This window comes from Anser brachyrhynchus, assembly GCF_964034855.1.
Source record: "Anser brachyrhynchus genome assembly, chromosome: 4".
Taxonomy (NCBI): Eukaryota; Metazoa; Chordata; class Aves; order Anseriformes; family Anatidae; genus Anser; species Anser brachyrhynchus.
This window is the reverse complement of record NC_137698.1, coordinates 70,145,784-70,168,661: the sequence shown is the minus strand read 5'-3', so window position 1 is coordinate 70,168,661 and position 22,878 is coordinate 70,145,784. Positions and strand designations below refer to the sequence as shown.

The following is a 22,878-nucleotide window of genomic DNA, read 5'->3' as shown; positions in this document are numbered from 1 at the left end:
TTCAGTGGGCAGCTTAAACATCAGCGTCTGGAGACTGCACCAGCTCAAAGATCCTCAGTCCACTAAGAAGACTGAGATCCGAGTACAGTAAAGAAACCCGTACTTACTTCCATTATGGGGTATGACTGATATATGAAAGGGATTACATCGTTTGTTGAGACAGCAGGACAGGACAACCTGATCTTGTGTTCCCAGGCCTTTTAACAAACTCCTTCTTTACTGCCTCTTCTGCAGGATGGCGATCACGTACCTGCAGCAGCGGCACAAGCAGGGCTTGTCCACCTGAGCCCACCACGGCACCTCCCGTCTCCATCCTCAGATGCACAGCCGCACCACCACGCTTTTTGGAAGCCCTCTAATAGTGAATTTAAAAAAAAATCCAGTGATCAGAGGCAGAGAGTTCGCCAGCTAATTACCCACATAGCTCACGTGGATTTGTCCAAGTCCCTTCACCTTCTGGCCATCGGCTGCCGGGAGCTGCCTGTCGGCCTGAGGGAAGAGCCCTTGCCAGCAGCTTCGGGCACCCGGGGTGGGTGTTTATGGGGCAGCCGAGGTGTTCCGTGAGCAGCAGCAGTGAGGGGAGGGTTCGGCAAGAAGCGATTTCCCCCAGCAGCAGCAACGTGACAAGGTTCGGGCCTTCAGAGGGCACTGGAAAGCCTCCAGAAACGGCACCACGCTGCCAGTCTCGGGTGGCTTGGTGGGCTGCTTGTGCCCAGAAGTGTTCCCATAACTGCTTGATTTGGGGTTAATGATTTCTCCCCTTAAAACCAAACCAACATTATTTAATGACTGGCATTTCCTTGCACTCCGCAATTATACCGCATTAGGAGAATTATTTGTTGCATGGATAGGAATTTAAGATTTTTAAAGAGTGATTTTTTGTTGTTGTTGATGACGTATTTCTTATAGCAGCAAGCAAGCAGAGAAAAATCAAAAATACAGTCCACAAGCAAAAGGACAGCAGTCTCTGTCTGCCCTCCTCCACCTGCCAAGGACTGGTGTTCCTCTTAATATTGGGTGGGAATATTTGGGAAAGGCTGCTCACAACAGTCTGCCTTTAAGGCGGAAAACCAGCAATAAGTCATTTCAAACACTGGTTAGGGGAAAGAAAGTACTTTCCCCAGTACTCAGTTTTGAGTCTAATTCCAGTATTATTCCTTTAAAGAGGAAAAAAAAAAAAAAAAAGTGGCTATCACAATCCGATGAGTAACGATGACAGAGAAAGGCTCCTTGCAGCAGCACAGCTGTGTAACATTTTCCTACATTGTTCCCCCAGCAGGACCAGCGTCCTGAAACAAACTCCCCAGAACACAGCGATCGGGGGCTGTGAAGCCGGTGAATGAGCTGATGTTCACGTGTGGCAGCTCCACATTCTGCTCCAACACCCCCGCACCAAATTAACTGAATTTTGTTATTCGAACAGAGCTTCTTTTACCCCTTTTTAAATGTATTTATGAACTTGCAGACAGGATTGCTGTTCTGCTCTTGTCTTCAGCTGCTAACTTCCAGCTTTCCACAGATACGCCAAAGACAGGGAAATGAATTAAAACAAGCCAACGAACCACTGGTCCCAGAATGCTCTACTGCTGCCTGATAAACAGAAGAGTTGCTGATGAATTGCAAATGGATTTGGAAAAAAAAAAAAAAAAAAGAAAAGTTTATTGTCTCACAATTTGGTCACAGAGGCTCCCTCCACAAACGCAGGTGATGACTGCATGGTACAAGTCCTCCACTACTGACGCCAGGGCGCTCTCCCTGCCCTTACTGCCGACTTCCCACAGCAGGATCTTGCTCTGGATCAGGCCGATACGGAGCCACCGTCCCAGCCCACCGGGTATGAAGGACAACTCCCCGAGGTGTCCAGAGATGCTAAGACATTTGGGTCATTGTCGTGGTTTTGGCTGTTACACACGACGGGCAGCAGCCAACCAATTCCTCGGTTTGCTTGGCTGGCGCGTGGCGTCTGCTGTCCCTGGTAAGCTGCCTTCACCTCAGGCACCTCGCATCTCGCACTTGGACCTTCCCGATTCTCTGCCCCATCCCACCTGGGGACAGGGAGCCAGCGGCTGGTGGTGCTCAGCTGCCTGCTGGGGCTAACCCCGTCTTGCAGGACACCATCACCTCAGCACCTTGCAGGACACCACCACATGGCAGGGCTCGGCCCTCACTCTCTTCAGGGCTCTTTCTTCAAGGCCTCTTCCCTCAGGCTGACGAGCTCGGCACTACCACAGCCTAATTCCAGCTAAAACCTGAAAGCTGGGCACTGCTGAAATGTATCCTAGGAAGCAGTCACCTCAAGCACCCACCCGCCCTACTGCAGGGAGAGGGCTGGAGGCCGCCGCCGGCTGCATCACCTCAGGCTCCAAGGACTTTTCTCTGCTGGGGACGAGCTCGGTCAGAGCCCTAGCAGCAAGGCCTTGGTTGCTGCTTGCAGAGCTATGCTGGGCAGAAGGCAACGAAACAACTTCATTCCACCGAGCGAACCGGGAGGGAAGATCCGGGCCTGTGCTTTAGGCTTCAGAGCTGTCAGGGTCAGCGAACACAAGGACTGAAAGGAGTCCATGGCCCGTGCTATGCATGAGCATGGCCCCAGCACTCCTAGCACATGCACTTACAGCTTGTTTTCAGGGACCAATTAGTTCATTAAAATATTACCTTCACGCTTCTGGATTTGCTGTAACAAGTCTATTTTCCATCCTCTCACCTTAATACATTACCATTTTTTGGTTTAAGACCAAGGAAGAGACAGCCAAATGCCTTCGTGACATCTACCATTTACCAATAGCTGCTAAAACCCAAGATTTAAGGTCTCTCTTTCCTCCCCTGCCAAGCAAAGGAGCACTGCAGGGCTCGGAGTGCTGCAGGAGAACGCTGGTGCAAAACCCAGGCAGGGCTCCTGCAGCCCGATGCCGTTCCCAGTGCAAGGACACCGACCGAGGGCTTGAGGTGAGCCTGTGCCTGGGAACTCGAGGGGGGAGATCAGCAAGCGATGGAGCTGGAAGCTCCTCGAATCGTGTAATATGGCCTCTGATATTTCGCTGGCTGCGAGACCACGTCAGGAGGGGTCTGGTTTCCACAGAGTAAAATCTGAGAAGTTGGGTGAGGGGGAGGGGGAAGGAGAGAAAGGGAAAATAGCTGAAGGACCCTAAAAAATACTCTAAAGGATGTCCACAGAGGAGATCTCTTCCAGACAAGCCTAATAAACACAGCATAACTCGGTAAATTGTTACTGCCTAAAAGGGAGCTCCTAGCAAGCAGCTGGCCCTGCAGCAGCAATGCTCCCGGCTCCAAATGAAGATGTTCGGGCGCTCAGGATCGCTCTGACGAAGCAGAAAGCAGAAGGCTCTGTGCCTGCGCGCGGGCAGGGAGTGCTGCAGTCTTGGCTCTCGCGGAAGAGATGCTATCGGGGTTGCCGAGGAAACCAGAGGATGCAGACCCAGCAGCTTTGACTTTGCATAAACTGACAGGGAGTTCAGCTGGGGACGAGGCGCTGAGAAGGCTGGTGTTTTCCTCCGGCTCCCAGGAGCGATTTTGATGTGGCCGTGTTTCCATTTTCCTGCAGTCAGATCTCCTGCTTCCACCTCTTCCAAATCCAACCCTCCGTGTCCCCCCCCCCGTGTCCCAGCACACGCACCCCCAGCTTTCCCCCTGCTTCCTCCCAGTTTAGACAACATAGAAATCGTTTTCCTTGCCCATCCCTTCCACCCAGCTTCCTCCTCACTCGGCCGCCCTGTAATCTCAAATATTTTTGAGTCTCCCGCACATGCATGATCTCAGACAGCAGAGAGATTTTGCTGAAGCTCCCTTCGTCGCCGAGGGAGCACCAACATCCCACCTCCCCCCACAAGCCTTGGCAGCAGGAAGCGCTGTGCCACTCATACAGAGGCAGAACGGATCATTTCACCATTTCTTGTAAACCTGCTCTGAGAACAGCCTGGAGGCAGAGGGAAGCTGGCAGGCAGCACCAGGTGAATTACTGCCACCGCCAGCAACGTCGCTCTTACCTTGTTAGCCCCTGTCCCTCACTGAAAGGAAGGGGAAGCTGCAGCGCATTGCTGTGGTTTTTCCCCCCACTCCTGACAAACACTGAAGCGATGTGAATTTCATTGAAAAGGCCCTTTGGGATAAAGCTCTGCTGTTCATTTATTTATAAACAACCTCAGGCAGCATTATTTGCCCATAAATACTACGTACATTAATTCAACTGCAATTCAACTCGGGTGCAGACTTCCCATAAAATTTTCCTGTCGTTGCAGCACTGAAGCTAAAATCCTAACGTCACAGAGCTGTAAAAGGGTTTTTCCTTCAGTGAAATGGCATCCCAAAGACAAGCATTAAATCCTCCGGGAAAAACAAGAAGGTAAAAAACCTCGACCCCTACACCAGCTACATCTCATGTAGGGGGCAGAACGGATCGGCGCTGGGCATTTACGCTTCCCAAGAACAACTGGTGCGGTGGAGCCAAGGAGCAGTATTTTCATTGCGGATTTGCATCACCCGCAGAACAGCTCGCTCAGATTTGACACGGGCAGATCAAATGTGCCTAACGTGTGAAGTGGCCGCTGACTCCAGATATTTCGGGCAGGGAGATTCTCAGCCTGCAGCAAGGGAGAGCAGCGAGCACGCTACGTGGCAGGCTGGCGCTGGTTTGCCACCCCCTCTCCATAAGGGCCACTTCCACTTCCAAACTCTAACTCATTTCTTTCCGGTTATCTGGGAAGTGGGCAAAGCGAGAAAGAATTAGGGGCAGTTTATTTGACAGGCTGGCAGCTGTCACTACATGTAAACAGACCCAGAAATGAAAGAGCAATCCGGCACATGGAAGTAGAAAGTCCTGACATTTTAATTATCTGAAGAGATTACAAGATGAAAGTCTTTCTTGAGGCAAATGTATATTAGTATTGATATAGTCATTGTGCTTTTCAGTAAGAGAAATAGGAGTCTGTATTTACATAAGAAACTATAGTGTCTGAGATCTTTAAATATCATATTTATGGAAATGATTCTGAATTACAGCATTTACAAAATAAAAACAAGCTTGAATAAATATTCAGTCCATTAAATAAGACTTTTTTTTCACAGAAGCAACTTTTTGTGCATATTTATTTCACAACTGAAGTTTGTTGTATTTTTTTATCCTATAAAAGAAGCATTAAATTTGTTTTTATTTATTTCTTTTTTCTAAAAATAAAACTGCAATAATCATTGCAATGTGAAGCCTGAGATTTAAGCCTGAATAAGTATCATTGCTTGCACCACGTTATACTCACCTCCCACCAAACACCCACCCCATGCCTTGCCAAACTCCGGTGAATGCCGACACTCCAACTCAAGGATTCCATGGAAGGAATTTCAGGGAAATAATAACAAAAATATAAATAAGGTGAGGACAACACATTATAGCTGACATTGTCCACGAACAGCATCATAAGGCTTGTGCATTACACATAAACTAGGTGAAGCTGTTTCATGTGATCCCAAATGACAGTAGTGCCAGACTGCTATACCCTCATATGGCTCGTAACACTTACTAGAAAACCACTGAACAAAGGGAATGTCCACCAAAAAAAAAAATAAAATTAAATCACACTGGCCAGTTTCGCTTTATCATTTCGAATGACGACCTTTCTTGAGCACGATACCGCAAACAACTTCCTCATCTCTCTTTTTGTATTTATCAGTTTGAAACACACTGTGTAACTCTGCACGTCAGGAAAGAGGATACAGCAAAGAGCTCTTGATCTCATTTCCTCTGCAACCACAGCACACAGTGTCTTGCTTTTAATGTGGCTAGCTCAAAGCATGTCCAGACGTCTTTGAAACCTCAGTGCTCAGGGAGCTCTTACTGCAAAGAGTTTGTGCAAGATCATAGCAAGAATCCACGTGAATCTTATTTCTTTCCTCTCCAAGTGGAAATAAAAATTAATCCCTGGTGTTTCAAATAAATACAAACATCTTCTGAGTTGTTAGCATGAGTGAAGTAACAGTATGCAATATTTTACACGGTTACTCTGCCAAATGTGGACACCAAGAACCCTCCTCTGGTTGACCATTCTGTAACGCTCTGACCTTTCCAATATATCATTATGTATTTGCCTTTTAGAAATCATTTTAAAAACTCAGCATGGGATAAATCATTTGTCACAATACTGAATTCTGCTGCTAAACCCTTCCAAAAATATGTACTTTAATATTAATTCATTCATTTGTAATCATTTCCTCTGAAGTTTGTTAAGTTTTAAATGTTGATATAGAAACCAAAACTCTGCCTTATACTTTTATTAACAGGATTTAGCATAAATGATGCAGATTATAAATAATTCCAAAATCTCAAAATATGGAACTAGAAGTTATAAACCTCAATTTTTAAAAGACAACTTGGAGTTATTGCTCTGCTCAGTAAATGAAAGGCAACAGAAATATACTGCTTCAGGACCTTCAGTGCTTCCTACGTGATTCAAAGAAAGTTTTGCCTTTATAAATATCAAAGATGGATTTGAAATATTTTTGCTTCAATTAATCCTAGCAATGGGCAAGTTAAAGAGCAACAGGAGGGAGAGAGCTGACATCCACAGCCATGCTGGAATTGTAGTAAGCACAGAAGTGTCCAGGCTTTGGGACTGATTTGCTGAGATGAACTAGGTAACCGCCTACTCTGTTCTTAGCGTGTCAGATAAGCAGCAATGCTTGTTCAATTCTCTGAGCCCTATTTCTTTCCACACAGTGCATTTGTTCTGCATATGGCATCGTAACATTAATGTTTTAAATTTATGGAAGACTGTACTGCAGCCTTAGAGCTACAGACGCTTCATACTTCCCTTTAGCAGCTTAGGAAAATGCAATAAAAACTGTCTGTACAAAATTTATAATAATGGATGTCAAAGCTTACACACCCTCGCAGGGTCCCTCTTTCAAGTTAAGTCTTGGCTTAGGTCAAATATGTCAGTCCATGTAAGACTCCAGCAGACACACCAGTAGTTTAACACGTCAGATACCAGCTTTGTCACTATAGAAAGGAGTGACATGGAACATGTAACAGTGAGTGCAAACACGGACAGGCTTCATCTGACCATAACGAGGTAATGGAGCAGAGTGGGAGGAACAGCGGGAACAGAAGATCTGAAAAAGAAGAGGGAGATTTCACGTTAGTTCCTTGAAGGACTGCTGGGACAAAACTGATTTCAGGAAGGGGGAGAGAAGATTGTATGTGCTGTGCTCCTGTGTACTGGGAATACCCGGAACGACAGACTAGGAGAGTATTTGTGAATATCCCCAGAGTTCCTACTCCTGCCTGTCCACTATAAAGTCACCTAAAACAACTTCTCTACCCTCTTGTACAACAGCAAGCAAGAAAGCAAGTGAAACGAGACTGTGGATTTCTGGCTTTCCAAGACTCGTGACTGCTTTATGCTCCCTCACTCCCTCTCCCTCCCCCCCAGACTTGCAAAGCAGCAGCCCTGTACGCCAAAGTCATCCTGCAAAGACTTAGGAAGAAAACAAAGGGACTGCACTGTCCCCGCAGCTGAGCTCTGCAGCACCCTCCCTGTGCAGGCTGCTGCGGTTCATGAAAGCTTGGAGAGCAGCAATCCGGAGTGACTCCAGATTTGGGGTGCTGGTTCCAGGGCCTCAACGGGGAGTTCTGCTTTTAAGAGGATGAATGCTTGTTGCTGTATAAAAGTCAAAGTTTCCTGTTCCCCTCAGTTTCTAAACAAGCTGACCAGTCAACAGAAGACATACGAAAGTACTTGTCGCTTGAAAATCTTGGGCAAGAGCACATGTTTTGCTGTGCAGCTGAGTTCCTGTGGTACGTGTGAATTTGCTGCTCTCTGGCTGAGAGTTTCTCACAGTTTTGACTGAGTCATTACCTTGCCACAGCTCCTGCAGTGGTGCTTCCTGCGAATGACCGTGAAAGGAGCCTTGCAGGCCGTGCAGTAGCTGCAGGCTTCATCTGGAACCCAGTCAGGAGGATCTGTCAGAAACACAACAGCAAAAGGGGAGATAAATCAGAAGGGAATAAAACCAAGCATGTGATTACCAGGTCCTCCAGGGAGCAGGGAGGATAAAATATAACAGCTGCTTTCATCTCGGTGTCTTGAGGTGCTCTGTGAACAGGCAGGTGGGTAAGCTGAGGAACGACAAGGGGGGGCTCGCCTCCGTTCCCCACAAGGCGGCCACCTCTGGGGCAGAGCACAGCTGGCGCCCTAACACCGCACGGCAGCTTTGGGCTTGAAATGAAACGCAGCCCAGGCAAGTGAAAGTGGCAGGGAGGAGTGGATAAGCGACATAAAGTACGAAGGCAGGAGACTGTTAAGCAGAACACAGGCGGTTTTGACAATGCAACCAGCCATCAGAGCAAGCCGCGAGCCATTCCCAGCCTCTGCAGCACACCCTACAGGAAAGCTGGCTGCTTTTTGTACAGTTAGGCGAACAACTCCACAGATAATCAGCTCAGAGCCTGGTTGCTCTCTGCTACGCTATCAGTACTCTTCCTGGAAGTCTGCCTTACCAGCAACGAAAGCAAATACACAAAATCACGTGTACAAGACTTAGCAGAAAAAGAACTCGACCACCGTCCCTAACAGCAGGTTTCGGTTGTTTATTTCTCCTGCGAGCTCCGTAACCCCTCACAAAAGCCAAGCAGCGAAATGAGTTGTTTTTTGCAAAGCAGAACGTATTAGGCTCACTTCTGTCGAGCTGCTCCTGCTAGTGACAGGCTGACGTGACCTCCAAGAGTCTAAAATTATGACTGTACAAATGACGTAGCTGATTGCTTAATTAAGTTAATAAAAGTCTAATCAAGAGCAAGCCAAGTTCCATTCAGAACGAATCCATGGACACAGTGGAAACATGAACTGCTGGACGTATTCACCCACGTTCCCCATATGCAGCCTCTCTCCAAGTGTTATTTACAGTATGCAACCCATGCGACCGCTGATTTATAAACCTGACAAGCAAGATCCCTGCCTCAAGGAGCACGTTATCCAACAACAAAATATACGGCGCGCTTAATACAGAGGTCAAGTGGACAACAGCTACAGACAGAGAGGAGATAATTAAATGAAAAATCCAGCTCATTCCATTATATTCGTCAGTCAAATGTAGCCGTGACCTGTTTTCCTCTCTTTGTCATATTGCAACACTTGTCAAATTAAAAAAAAAAAAAAAAAAAGATATACAGTTCAAGGCAGAAAATGTTCAAACAGTACACAGAAAAAAAACCTGAATAGAACTTGAAATTCGGACTCAGCTTTTATATGATCTAACTTATTTTGCAAATTAAGCTAGTTAAGGAAGTAATCTTTCATTTAACAAATTAACTGGTCTGGTAAAGGCTATAATTGTAGGGAGAGCAACCAAACCCAAAGTCTATGTTCAGAGAAATGACCTCTGTGGTAGTAAAACAAAATAAAAAAAAAAAGAGGACTGCACATAGCAGCCTTCACCTCGCCCCTGGGAACAGCAGAGCAGTTCACCAGGAAGTGCTCTGTGGCGACGAAAGGGCACAAAATCCGATTTAAAAGCCAGACTTTCCTACGGCAGCAGGCAGAGGCAGCACTGCCAGCTTAAGTCAGAGCATTAATGTCAGTGACACCAGAGGATTTTCCTCTCCACTCTTCTCCTTCTCGCTGCTACCTCCCCAGCTACTACACGTAACGTGCCCAGTGGAACTTGCTCCTAAAAGCGATCCGTGATGCTGACACTGAAAACTTGGTATCATTTCCCCAGAATTACCTAGTCTGAAGTCATGGCAGGCCTGCTGACCTTGGGCCATCTCCACGTTCTCCATCCAGGAGGTCCTTTGGGTTATCCCATATACAATATAACTAGCCAACAAAGATATGTCTATTCCTAACTTGCCATTAGACTACACAGCCTTGGTTATATTTTTGGGGATTTAACCATCCCCTTGATTCTCACTAATTTTAAAGACAGCAATATTTAGAAGTTATTCAAGCTTTGTGCCACCAAGTCTTCCCCCCACGTGAACAGCACACTGGTGAAGTAGTTTGGTAAGTTGCCTACTTTGCTACCTATGCAGCTGGTTACTAATTTTAGTATTCACCAAGAAGCCAGGAAACAGAGGCCCTTTTTGGATAGCCTGCAACAGGGCAGTAAGAATCGAGGCTTCTGGAGCAGCTCGTACCATAACTGCTCCTCTCCTCAGACCGTGACCAACGCAACTCCACCGCAAAGGCTCCAGAGCCCGTCAGCAAAAAGCAGGCTTCTTATCGGCAGGTGTTTACCGTTTGGGTTTGGTTTGTTTGCTTTTCTGTTATTGCCCTTGATAGGCATTGCTGGGAAGTTATTTTTAATTGACCTGATAGGGATTTAATTATCTCCGGTGCTAAATAAAAAGGAAAAAATCACCAAAAGCACTTGCAGGAAGGACGAGGCTGTGAACAGCTCAGCCCCTCGGAGCCCGTGCAACCCCAGTGCGACAGGACCAGCACCTCTAGGTCCCCGTCTCCAGCCTCATCTCACTCAACCTTGGGAGCTGCCTTCCTGCCTGACTTACATTAGCGACTGAGTCATCATCGGGCTTTTTATAGAACAGGTTTTTGAAATACTCTCTGAAGAGCAGCCTCGTGAGGGTAGAAAGCTTCCACAGGAGGAGCACAGCGAGTTATAGAGCGGAAACCCACAGCATCATCCCGAAGGCTCGCTGGAAGCAGGGCAGCAGCACTGCCCCCACAGGCTTTTTGTTACGGTCCTTCTCCAGGCTACACAGCCCCACCAGCAGCGGCGGACGGAAAGATCCAGTCGCTAAAGCAGCATCTGCCTGGGCTTCGGGGATTTGCACAAGGCATGGAGGGAAAGGCTCGTTCGTGGGCTAATTGGCCCGCTGCTTCATCAGGCTGCGAGAGCTAAGAGAAGTCTGTTGGGAAACAGATGAAGACCACAGCACAAACATCAAAGAGGAGGAGGAAGGGAGGGAAGGGATTAGCAAGACAGAGTACAGAAATAAATTTGAGAAGAAGACATAAAAAGCATGTACAGGAAAAAGGCAGAGAAAAGCAGCGAAACAAGTATTTTAATGGATAGGAAGCACAAGTTCAGAGAAAGCAAAAAAATAAAATCAAAGGCTCAAGATAAAGTGAAATAGTGTGGAGACTGAAAAAGACATTTAAAAAAGAGAAACGGTTTTCCCAGGTCCTAGCTATTCAAAAATCTTGCGTTATGATAGCCAGTAAATCATGACATTTTATGTTCTTTCGTTTCACTTTTATATTGTAGCTTTTACAATTCACCTTTACATGTCCCTGCAACCTCATTAGTTAAACAAAGTTCATTCTGCACTATGAAAGTTACAAATCCAATATAAATCCAAGACACTGGAGCTTTAAGAACAGCATAATCACGATAAAAATCAGGTGCTGGAAGCAAGTCAAAAAGCACACGTGAACTTATTTTGCTTAAATGTGTGCAACACAACTGCTGCAGTCTGTCTAATCTGACATAAACAAGGAGAACATCTCCGTGCCACAAAGCACTCGGAGAAGAGAGCCTGCACCTGGACCCATCAACAGTGGTGATTCAAACAGCACCAGGACCCGCTGCCAGGGTATTCCTCAGCTAGAGCTCAGTCCTGCTGGGATGGACGTTTGGCAACAGCAACGCTGAAGACTGAAAGACCAGAATTAAAAACCAAACCCTGCCTCCTATGAGTAAACCGTCCAAATCCAAGTTTTGACAACGCAGAGCCACACAGTTCTGAAACAACCGTGAAAACTTACAGACAGCGTGAGTTCATTTGGTGGTGCTGAGACACAGGAGACTGGGTGAGATGGGAAGAAAAGTTCTCCAAATTGTTAGAGCTTGCAAGTTCCCTTATCTAGCAAATCTATACTCTGAAAGAAAACAAATCCAAAAGCATGCACTCCCAACTCCCTGCTGAGGAGCAACTGCTAACCCCTAAGCTCGTGGCAGTGCCTGCTTTAGGGCCAGACAACAAAGGATGGACCCCTTCTGCATCTTCTGTTTTTATCAAATAACCGTAATGCAGAACTCAAACTGGAAGTTCCTCCTGGATCGATGTGTATTAGATTTTGGAGCACTCCACGCACAATCCTGACTATACTTTTACCAAACCAGCCCCAGCGAGGGCTGTTCCTGTGGCACCCTGTGGAAGTTCCAGGGCTGCAGCCATCGACACGCGTTATCCTCACAGCTGCAAAAAAGGTCAGATCGCCTTGCTGTAGCTCCTCTGATGAACGCAGGAGTTGTGCCACACGGTAAATTCTAACAGTTTTAAGTATGGAAAGTAGAGAGCTAAGGTGATGTGACTTTACCCCTCGCTTCAACCTCCACGGTAAGACAAACCCTTTTTTCCCATATGACATTTAATTTTCCGCATGTCATTCCAGGCAGTCTCCAACTTTTATGTAAGATTCCTTGGAGGCAACTGCACCAAAGTAATTTTTTCCCTTGCTCAGTAGATTTAGCCTTGATTACAGCTGGCTTGAAATTTTTCAATTAAAATAATTTTCTGCTTCAACAATGTTATTTGATGAAAATTGGGGCAGGGGGGGAGGTGAGGGCAAAAACAGAGGTACAGACTTATTAGCTTCAAGGACAGCTTTGTCAAATGGCTTTCTTAAGATGGAATCTCTGCACAGACCTAGGAAGCTCTGAACAAAGCATGGAGCTTCGCAGACTTTGGCCCCAGCCTCTGCTGTGCCTGACTCAACACCATCTCGAACTATGACATCCTGAATCTGTTCTGTACAGGTGCGTGACCAGCAACTCACTCTTCGGGCCAAATAATTATTTACATAAAATGAAGCAACTCTGATTTTTCACTGGGATATGCTTTTTTGTTTTGTTTTTTAAAATTTGTATAAGATGAACCTAAAATCTTTATCTTCCATATAACCATTACTAGCAGTCCTTCGTAACAGCTACCAGCAATTAGAGAACAGTTATCTTCTGGGTTTCTCTCTGAGTGTTCTCCCTGTCCTGCTTCCCTTTTTTTAAATCTAGTTTTCTCTTCAGAATATGGAATAGAACATATTCTGAAGCCTAAATTTTGAGATTTAAAAATTATGTAGTATATTAACACACATTTAGATTCTAAATATTTTTCTAGTGACATTCTTGACTTAGGTTCTGAAAACTAGAATCAAGTTGATACTGTAGCACTACATGATGTCAGAACACTCAAAAATGTGTACTTTTAGGACAAAGAAAATTCAAACCTAATCAAAATCTCAATTATGTCACAGTGGAGGCAAATAAGCCTGCGCTTTACAGTACCTATTGGTTGCTTTCTCCTCCTGCAATGAAATCTCAAGTTCTGCACTGTGCTGACAGAGTGGGATAGTCTTTGAAAAGGTAAGAAACTGTGAGCAAGTTTTTAAAACACAAGTCATACCAAGTTACAGCAATACTACCTAAATCTGAACATTTGGAAATCCCATAATCTCCAAAAATTAAGTACACTCAGTTGATTACAAAACAGTGCCTCATTTTTGAAAACTTTCTGTTAAATTATTCCGTTGCACTTGCACAAGCAGAGCTGCTGAATAAGAAAAAAAAAAGAAAAGTAAGAAGTTATACAGACAGAATATGTTTGGCCACTGAACTGTGCAGGAATTTAACTTCCTTCACTTAGAAAGCATTGCTGGTCATCATTATAAATAATAGAGTAGCCAGAGGTGTGTAAAGGACAAAAGGAAAGCTGAAGCTTTCAGCCAGGGTTGACAGCTAATTCTAGATTCAGTGATTAGACTCTGCACGCACAGCAGCAGGGGCGGTATTTCTTGACCTTGTGCCTTCATATGGCAACAAGAACGTGAACTCGAGCCTCAGGACCATAAATTACTGAGTTGTGCTAGTGCTGCTGGCTGGAGAGCAGCAAGGGGCAGTGACTAGACAAAAGTGGGTGGGCCGGGACTTTATGAGATGGAAAGGGATCAAGGAGAAATGGCTTGCTGTTGTGCAGCAAACAGATGCTAACACCATTTGGCACAAACAGTTATTTGTACTGGCAGCTACAGCAAACGCATTACGGCCAGAGTTATGGCTAGGTGGCAGCGAGCAAGGAGGTTCTGTATAAATGGGAGAGAGAGGGAGGGAAAACAGATGTATGGCTGCAGAGAGAGGTGGGATGCTACAGCAAATATTTTCGTGGAGCACAAACAGCTTCCTAATGCTTACTGTCTTTCCCTGAGAAAATCTTTCAATTTTTAAACATCTCACACTTATTCCTAGACCAGAAATGTAACTCACTTCTTTAGCTGGCCTGTAGCTTCGTGATATCGACACGTTAAAAATATTCACCTTTCCCCAATCCCAAATGTGGTAAGCAGGGAATTATGCTTGATCACATTTACAGATGGATGAAGAAATGAATACACACAAATCCTTAACAAAACAAACAAAGAAAAGAAGTTACTGTATACATATGGGAAACAGCATGCACGTACAAAGCAAGTTTTGTGTTAGGACTGGAAACAGGATCCCAGATGCACAAACTGCAAAAAGACATCAAATTTCTATATTCTCAATGTTTTGTTTTGTTTTATAAAAAAGCTATACTAGATACCGAAGCCTCTAGGAGCGAGACAGCCCTGCCCCAGCCAGGATGCATTTTAACAAGGTTAACTGAAAAGCAGTCTACTCGTATTTTCCAGTGTGAAGGTTTGCTTTAATTCGCATGTGACCCGTTCTGCCCACTCCCAGTCCCATGCAAATTCCTTGGTCAGCTTATTATCTGACTGGCTTGGGAAGCCAGAGCTTGGGAACTTCCCAGTAGCCTTCTCCCTGTGCTGGCTGGTCGGTCCCCACTGACACCGGGAGAAGAGCAGCACCCAACCTGCTTTTTTCTGAGCAGCTGTCACACATAAGTCTGTTACATACAGAACTCCATACCCACTGGCCACCTTCTGCATCATTTGATCAGGGCGTATCGGGGAAATTATATTACATTTAAAACTCAATTATGAAATTTTGTATACATTCATTTTATATTCTAGGAAACTATAAATGCATTTGCTTTGCATTCGCTCTCTGAAAAAAAAAGACTGCTTTTTACATCTATAAATTATAAATACATATGCTTCCTAAAAAAAAAATCCTAGAGCATTAGGAAAGCAAAGATGAATATATACACCACAGGCTCATCTGGACTTTGAAAATGAAAATGCTTCTGTTTTGGAATGTCAATTAATCTGTAGTATATTGTATTTCAACCTTCAGAAGGTCACAGGATTCAACTCTTATACCCTTGCCAATGTCAGTTGGCTCATAATAAGCATTCGTATTTGTTTTATGACCCAGACCAGCTGGTGAGTTTGATATAGAGTAAGAATGAGAAATCTGACAAAAACAAGTGATTCATCTTCATAATCTGAGTAGAGGCTGGAACCTTCACGAAAATCTTACCACTATTCATTTATTTGTTTGGGTTGCTAGGCTTGCCTTTTTTTTTTTTTTTAACATTGGTTGGATGCAATCTTTGTACTTTTTGTAAGGGAGTTTTATTTGATAATTGGAAAAAGCTTTCCTGGCAGGTAGCTTGCTGGACTTTCTCAATTTGATCCATGCTTGTGTTCTGCCATGATGGCAGAAGGGAGGAGCTGCCGATGCGCTCTCATTCGCTTTAAATTGTTTTCACTTTCTGTTGAAATCATTAGGAGTGACCTGAAGTGTGGAAATGATGTAGAAAAATGGATATAATTAATTTTGGTGCAATGATGTCAACAGATTGGTGCAACAATCAACAGACTTTGTATTGAACCCATTTACAATGACAACTGCAGTGAGTTCCTGTTGGTGGCCTGTGGCCCAGCTTTAGGCTGAAGGATGAACCCATCAGACTTGCTGCAACTAATGGGGAACACAATTCATGCAGCAAAGGTTATCCTAACCAGCAAATATCTTCATCTGCATCCAAACATCACCCAGCACGATGCCAGGAGCTGTTGCTTTCAGAGCAATCTGCAAAAATGAGATAGGTGGGGAGGTGTTATAAGGTGTGGGGGGAAGGCACGTGGCTGCTGAGGTTAAAATGATGTTGTGAGTTTATGCATCATTCTGGATGCTTTAGAGACAGCAAAGGATGTATCCCATTAGCTATCACCGCATACCTCAGTGACAGGTAGTAGGAAAACATCTGTAGAGCGCTACCAGCAATGACACTTTGTGACCTGTGCCTGAAGGGACGTGAGTCTGGAATGTATTGAAGAGGGGACAGGATGGGTGTTCCTACAGTTTCCACAAATTTAATGATTTGATCCACTTCAGATGCCCCTTTCTGTAGGCCCTTCTTGGCTTGTTCTGGTTTGGAAGGCAGAGCTCATCTCCACGCTCCCCAGCCCCCTCTGTGTTCTTGTGATGCCCCCTATAACAAGAGGCCTGAACTGTAAAGAGTCCAAGGAAGGGCCACCAAGGTGCCGAAGGGCCTGAAGCACCTCTGCTGTGAGGAGAAGCTGAGAGAGTTGGGGCTGTTCAGCCTGCAGAAGTAGAGGCATGGGGGGAGAGAAGTGATCTATGTGTATAAATACCTGCAAGGAGGGTGCGAAGAGGACTCACTCAGTCCCTTTCCAGTGGTCCCAGTGCCAGGCCTTCAGGTACTGAAGGGCTTTGGAGCTCCCAGTACGTAACACCACATATTTCTCCTTACCCCACTGCAACACAGCCAGCTGTAACATCACTTCAGCACCCAGACTGTTGCCCTCTATTTCAATAAACAGCATCCCAAGCCAGAAGCTGTGCGTCTCCAAACACAAAACCTTCCCCTCACCGATAGATGCCATGAAAAGCTGAAGAACCTTAAAAGCTGAATAACATGCCACAGAAATGAACTGACTTTGCTTTGACAAAATGTACGTTCTCTGTGAGAAGGTTATTCAGCATCCTGCAGCTCAGCAGAACTTGCTTTCAAGTTCTGGAAGTCACATTTACTGACACCATCAGGCATCGATTCAAAACAAAAGAATATGAACTGAAATGGTAGGGAATGAATCATCTCTTGCATTTGTTTCCACTACAGCCTGTATACGGTAGATATTTTGCTTAAAGATTTGTTCTTCACTGTGCCTTCTGTCACATTCTGAATTATGGCACAATAGAAAAATCAATTAAAATTATTCTGAATAGTTCTTTATCTGCCCCCAAATCATCTTCCTCCAGAAGAGATAATTTTTCTACAGTACATTACACGTAAATTAGGCCTGCTGTTCTAAATGAATAGATTAAATTCAAAATCTTTTAGCCTGCAGCTTTAGAAGAAGGGTTAGCAACCAATCCTTGAGTTTTCTATAAGCACAAAACAACTTATTTCTCTAAAATCTTATCTTTAAGAGGGTTGTGTGTTTTTTTTTCCCCCTGTGATCTCTGATCTTTATTACAAGAGACATGAACTAACATTTCTTGTCTGTTGCTCATCCCCTTCTGCATACAAGCTGAGATGTACGTTGCTCATCACTCACTTAACATCCTGGATTCAAAATGAGACTGGCAGAACTCTGGTGTACATAGACAAATTGACAACAACAGAAGAAAGTTTTAGAGCACAGCAAAATTACTGCCCACCTGAAATTCAGGGAAGATAAGGTACAATTTCTCAGTCTAGTATTTCTCACCTGACCAGGGACCCTGACCAGAGACAACGCCTCTCCAATAACTGAGCTCCTGGTGTGAAGAAATCACCATCCAGCCCTCAAGATCAAAGCCGACAGCTTTCCTGTTTGCTGCATCTCATACAGCTATTTCTCTACTCTTATTCTTTGACTGCAAGTGCAAAGATTTCTTTTAATCCATTTTTTATACATTGTTTACTATACTAGGGCTACAGTCCATAACCGACTCCTAAGCATTCCTGTAGCTCAGATTTAAAACCAAAGCAAAAAATTTCTGAGCTCTCAGGATGACTGAATCTTGACCCACACTTTGAGACTTACACGTGCACTTCTCTTCACTCTTTCCGTAGATTCAGTGAGATTTAAGTACCCTCAGTACACTCACTAGAAATATCTTTTCCATACTTTGAGGTAATATGGTGAAGCATACGAAAATAATAACCGTAGTATTTTGATCATTTCCCTCAGAGACAGATGTGTAGAAAATATGAAAGCTACTTCTACTGGGGAAAAAAGTAGCACCTCCACATATAGCTAAGGATATAAAAGATCTCTAGATTTGGTTTTAGATGACCTTACTTACGGCATCACATCATACGCAGCCATCTGAGACTTGTCACATATAATGTCATGTGCTATATGAAAGCCTTTTCTATACAGAACCTTTCTCCACTAATACAAATGCATTCATACTGGGTATGACAATTTGCAGATCACAGAGTTTCATGAGGATGTTAGAAGAAGTTCTGAAAGAAATATATGCTCAGTTTATCACCTTTGTTTCTAAGACATATGACAATATTTTATATTCATTTTCCAGAGCCAAACTTTAAAAGAGTAGGTTTTTATTCCATTTTAATGTGTTTTTGTTTTTTGTTTTTAAAAACAACAGTATTGTCTCATTTTATTCTCAGAAAAAAGAAAGTACCTTCAAAGTCCCCATCTCTGGCTTTTGCTGCAAGTTCTGAGGATGATATACTTTCTTGACATAAAGCACAGTCTTCCAATGCTGCGTTCCTTAAACCCTGATTAACTGTAAAACAAACCAAAAAGTACTTGAATTCATATTTTTCCAATTTGTACTCAAAATATTCACGTTAGGACTTCCAGGATTATATTACAGGAGCATCTATATGTACCTTCTTATACTTCTTCTTTTTTATTCAACCTGACACAGCAATTTAAAAATCTCCTGGGTTCTTCTTTGAAATGACAACAGAAATGAAAGATGCTGTTATAACAGGATATACAGTCCTTGTACTTCCACCAGTTTAGCTGCATCCTATATTTTATTTCACAGTTTTTAACCTGGATCTTTTACAAAGAAATAGATGATGAAAACAACCAGAGATTCCCTAGGTGTATTGCACACATCAAATCACATAAAGAGAAGCATCATCCCAAGTGTCCCTGACTTTCATTCACTTACTTAGTTTATGCTTACATTTGTCAACATGTTTTCTTTTTTTAGGTTATAGCTCATCCAGTGGAAATTATTCCAACTAAGTATTGTTGCATACAAAACATTTTGCAGTGATAATTCTTTACAGCTTCAATTTCTTCATTATTCTTCTTTGAATGTTGAATCTCATAGCCTACTCTTTTTACATAGCTATTTAAATTCCAGGAGGAAAAAAAAAAAGACATCTGTCTTGCTAAACTAAAATGTGACCATTGTAATACAGTACCAGGAAAAATTAAAATTAAAAATAAATACACAAATAAAAAACCTGAAGTCTAAACACTTCATATAGGCTATGAACACTGTTCTGTTGCACCCAGGAATATGGGCAAGAGCAGATGCACTCTGAAGGCTTTACGTCTTGCAACGTTTGCCTTGAGACATACTCCTATATACGTGTAATTTCAGTGACTTCATCCTGTTTACAGTCCATTTCCATGACTTTTTTTTTTAAACATAGCTCAAATCACTGTACAGTGTGTCCTGTCAAAAGCTAGCAAAGTTTTAAGAAAATTCTTGTCAAATAGTTCATAGATCCACATGGGGTTACCAGCAGAAATTCAGTATAGAAAAAAAATATTTTAATCTCTTCACCTTTCTTTTGCTTTTCCTTGTCTTCTGTTTCGGGTTTGGTTGCCATAACTTCAAACAAGGTCTTTAAGATACTTCTTAGATCACTAGCATAATTTGTCTGCAGCTGGTCAGCAACACCTATGAGTTTGAGAAAACAGATAAATCATTACTAGAGTATTATACCTCCCTTATTTAAATTTGTATGTTGCTCCCAGTAATGGCCTGGTGTACATTTTTGAAGGTTCACTAGCTCATGTCAGTAATAAAAACAGATAAATTAATTAAAATAATTTTCCAGGATGACCAAGCCATGTCCTGGCCTTTATGTTGACTTCAATTTGATAAACAACTCCCTTGTCCTTTTGGTAGAAAACACTGGGAGATTCCTTTTGCATCAAAATACAACAGCTGCATCAAATGTCTTCCCTAGAAGGCACAGGGCATCACCAAGAAAAAGGAAGCACTATGAAAGGAAACCCTTTGCGTGCCCAAACTCTTCATCATTTGAGGTCTCAGATGTCTGTGTCTCTGACTGTTAACACTGGTCACCATTAGGTAACAGGTCTATCTAGACCAATCTGCAACTTACGCTCCAAGATACAGTCCTCGCTATTTCATCACTAGTCCGTTCTACCATATATTTACACACATTTAAAAAAAAAAAAAAAGACCATTTTTCACATTCAAAACAAAGGAACAAAGGAAACTCACATACCTGAGATACAGACAAAAAGGCGGTGAATAAGATCGTTACTGCCATGAAATCTGGATCTGATCTTTTCTCGGGTGGCAATTTTAGCAGCCTGCAAAGCAAGCTGAATTTCTTCCTGATCAATGTCATCGGATGAACAAGAACTCGTCATTAAACTGCTGTTGGAGAAAAAAAACATAATGAAGAAAAGTAATGTAAGTCTGCATTCATTTGTTCAGGATGTTCAGAAAATCCTAAAGGATTTATTATTCAGGCAATACTCTACAGCAAACCAGAACTAATTGCTGTAAATTCTTGTTGAAGGTAATCAACATGCAATCAATCACCATCATGTTTGATTTTCACTCTGTGGCATAGTTACAAAAAACTTTTAAGCAGAAAATCATTTGTCTGTATTTTATTGTATTTCCCTTAGCTATTTCAAAATGCTGTGCCATTTTTCACATTAACTCCCACTCAAAGCTGTGTCCTAAGACCATAACTCCACAAGAAATGCAAGAGCGGAATATCAGCCTAAAATACGAAGGTCAGTTCTGAAGTCACCTTAGAAATTTATTAATGTGGAAGTAAATTTGAAAAAAGAATTTCTGAATTATGCTGCCTTAAAAGAGTGAGAATAGAATCCAAATATAACCTTACATAAAAAATGTAAAGGATGATAAAACATAATTTAGGCAGTAAAGAGGAAGATTAGTCCCCTTATATACCTAACTGTAAAAATTACTGAAATGTCAAACTATTGCAAAAGAGTGGCTCATCAACTCCAAAGAGATTAAAATGTGTCTCTAAATGTCTACTAGAGCCTTAACCCTTTTTTTTTCTTAAAAAGGGATGCATGGTTGCTAGCCATTTCCACCACTACCACCTTTATGGAAAGGAAGCTGGAACAACCTGCAGGAAGCTCTGGCAGGAATCCAGCTTCTTTAAATATCCAGAATTATCTAAATCACTTGTAAAGTAAAATGCATTTAAATAAGGAAATACTTAAAGGAAAATGCTACATTGCATTTTGCCAATGAAAAAACCCTAAATGGCAGTATAGGACAGGATGCAACTATGTAAGGATTCACTGTGTTGATTGGAAGCTACTATGTAAAAAAAAATATATGTATAATCTATGTATATTATTGACTGCATAAATAGCAAACACAAGGAAGGATGTAATTTTTAATGCATTTTGAGTTCAACCTGTTTTTATTAGATGCTGAAGTATTCACCAAGCTGCAGATCCAACCCTTATGACAGCATGCACACTTATTGCAGGATAAGACACATAGGTAACATTTACAGAAATTATATGAAAATAATCATAAACAAAAATTTACAGGATATTGTTTTGAAATTCTATCTGTGAGCTGTACAGGTAATCCTTAAAACATAGAAAAGGATTTATTATGCCATACAGTTTTAAAAGCCCTAGTAAAAACAGAACTGAAAATACATAAATACTAGAGATTAGTTATTGACTGAAATATCAATGGAAAATGTGTGGTGCAAGTACCTTAGCTGGCTTCTCATTTTTTCAAATACAGAGTAAAGAGTATACTTACAAGAAACCCACTTCTGTTCATGTCTCTATTGCTATTAACAAAAGCAAAGTTCTGTTAAAAGATGTTAGTTTTATGCTTACAGTTCCCTCAGCAGCATGAGCGACTTTGTCCAAATAAAAGGGTTTCTGTCTGCCTCTTAACACGGCCAAATAAGGTCTACCTTTTCTCTCATTTTAAGAAGAATCAATCTTACGAATACATATTTGCAATATAAATTGCTCTCCAAGGCAAGCACAGAGCTCACGACAGAAAGAAATGCAGTCCATGTATAATATAAAATCTCAACAGAATGATGTCCTGGCAAGTCCCAAACTAAGCAAAAACCTAAGTGCAGGGCACAGACGGGGTGATAAGGATGGCTCCCTTCCCTCAAGTCACAGCTGAAGAAATATTTCCAAGGTGTTAAGTGGACAGAGAACTGCAAAGAGTGCCTTCTAAGAAAAAAATAAAAATTTAGTCCTTTCCCATTTTGCAGACAGGAAGAAAGGCTCATTCCACAACTCTGACCAAGTTCTGACCAATTGCAATAATAATGTTTGCCTTTCTAAGTCACCTCCTACTATATATACAAGGATTGTGGTTTCACCGACTTCTATTCCAGACTATTCAGTGGAAGATTTTGTGGTGTGTCATTAAGACTGGTCATGTCCCACCACAAGACTTGGTGGTTTTGTCCTAAAAAGCCCTACAGTACAGAGCAGATAGGAATTGCTGCAGCACTGTGTGGTGAAGGTCAGCACATACACATACTCGCATTTACAACATACTTTCATATGTACAGAGAGCCAGACATGAAGTACAATATCCGTACAAAAGAGATCCAGAAAAATGGGTATTTTCATTGCCTGTGCCACTGCAAAGAGAAAAGTGAGCATTCCAGAATAATTTAAAACTGGACCTAAGCATCGCTGCAGAGCTGGAAAGAAACAATTACTCTTCTTTTACCAACAGGACCCAGTCAGATCTGGACATAAATTACTCTTAGAGAGGGCTTAATAA

The 22,878-nt window shown here is 42.8% G+C and overlaps 1 protein-coding gene across 5 annotated transcripts in view; it reads right to left on the bottom strand.

Moving 5' to 3' along the window:
• Positions 1–4,818: 4,818 nt before the first annotated feature.
• ZFYVE28 (zinc finger FYVE-type containing 28) overlaps positions 4,819–22,878 on the bottom strand; it is a 147,776-nt gene continuing 129,716 nt past the window's right edge. For 3 of the 5 annotated variants that reach the window (XM_080592066.1, XM_080592068.1, XM_080592070.1), the window contains 5 exons: positions 20,333–20,487; positions 19,639–19,755; positions 18,511–18,615; positions 7,866–7,969; positions 4,819–7,119 (listed from right to left, as the gene is read on the bottom strand). In XM_080592066.1, coding sequence (XP_080448192.1) covers positions 6,988–7,119; positions 7,866–7,969; positions 18,511–18,615; positions 19,639–19,755; positions 20,333–20,487 — 613 coding nt within the window. In that variant the 3' untranslated portion in view covers positions 4,819–6,987. The remainder of the gene's footprint in view (positions 7,120–7,865; positions 7,970–18,510; positions 18,616–19,638; positions 19,756–20,332; positions 20,488–22,878) is intronic. The other 2 variants (XM_080592067.1, XM_080592069.1) reach the window with 1 other exon arrangement.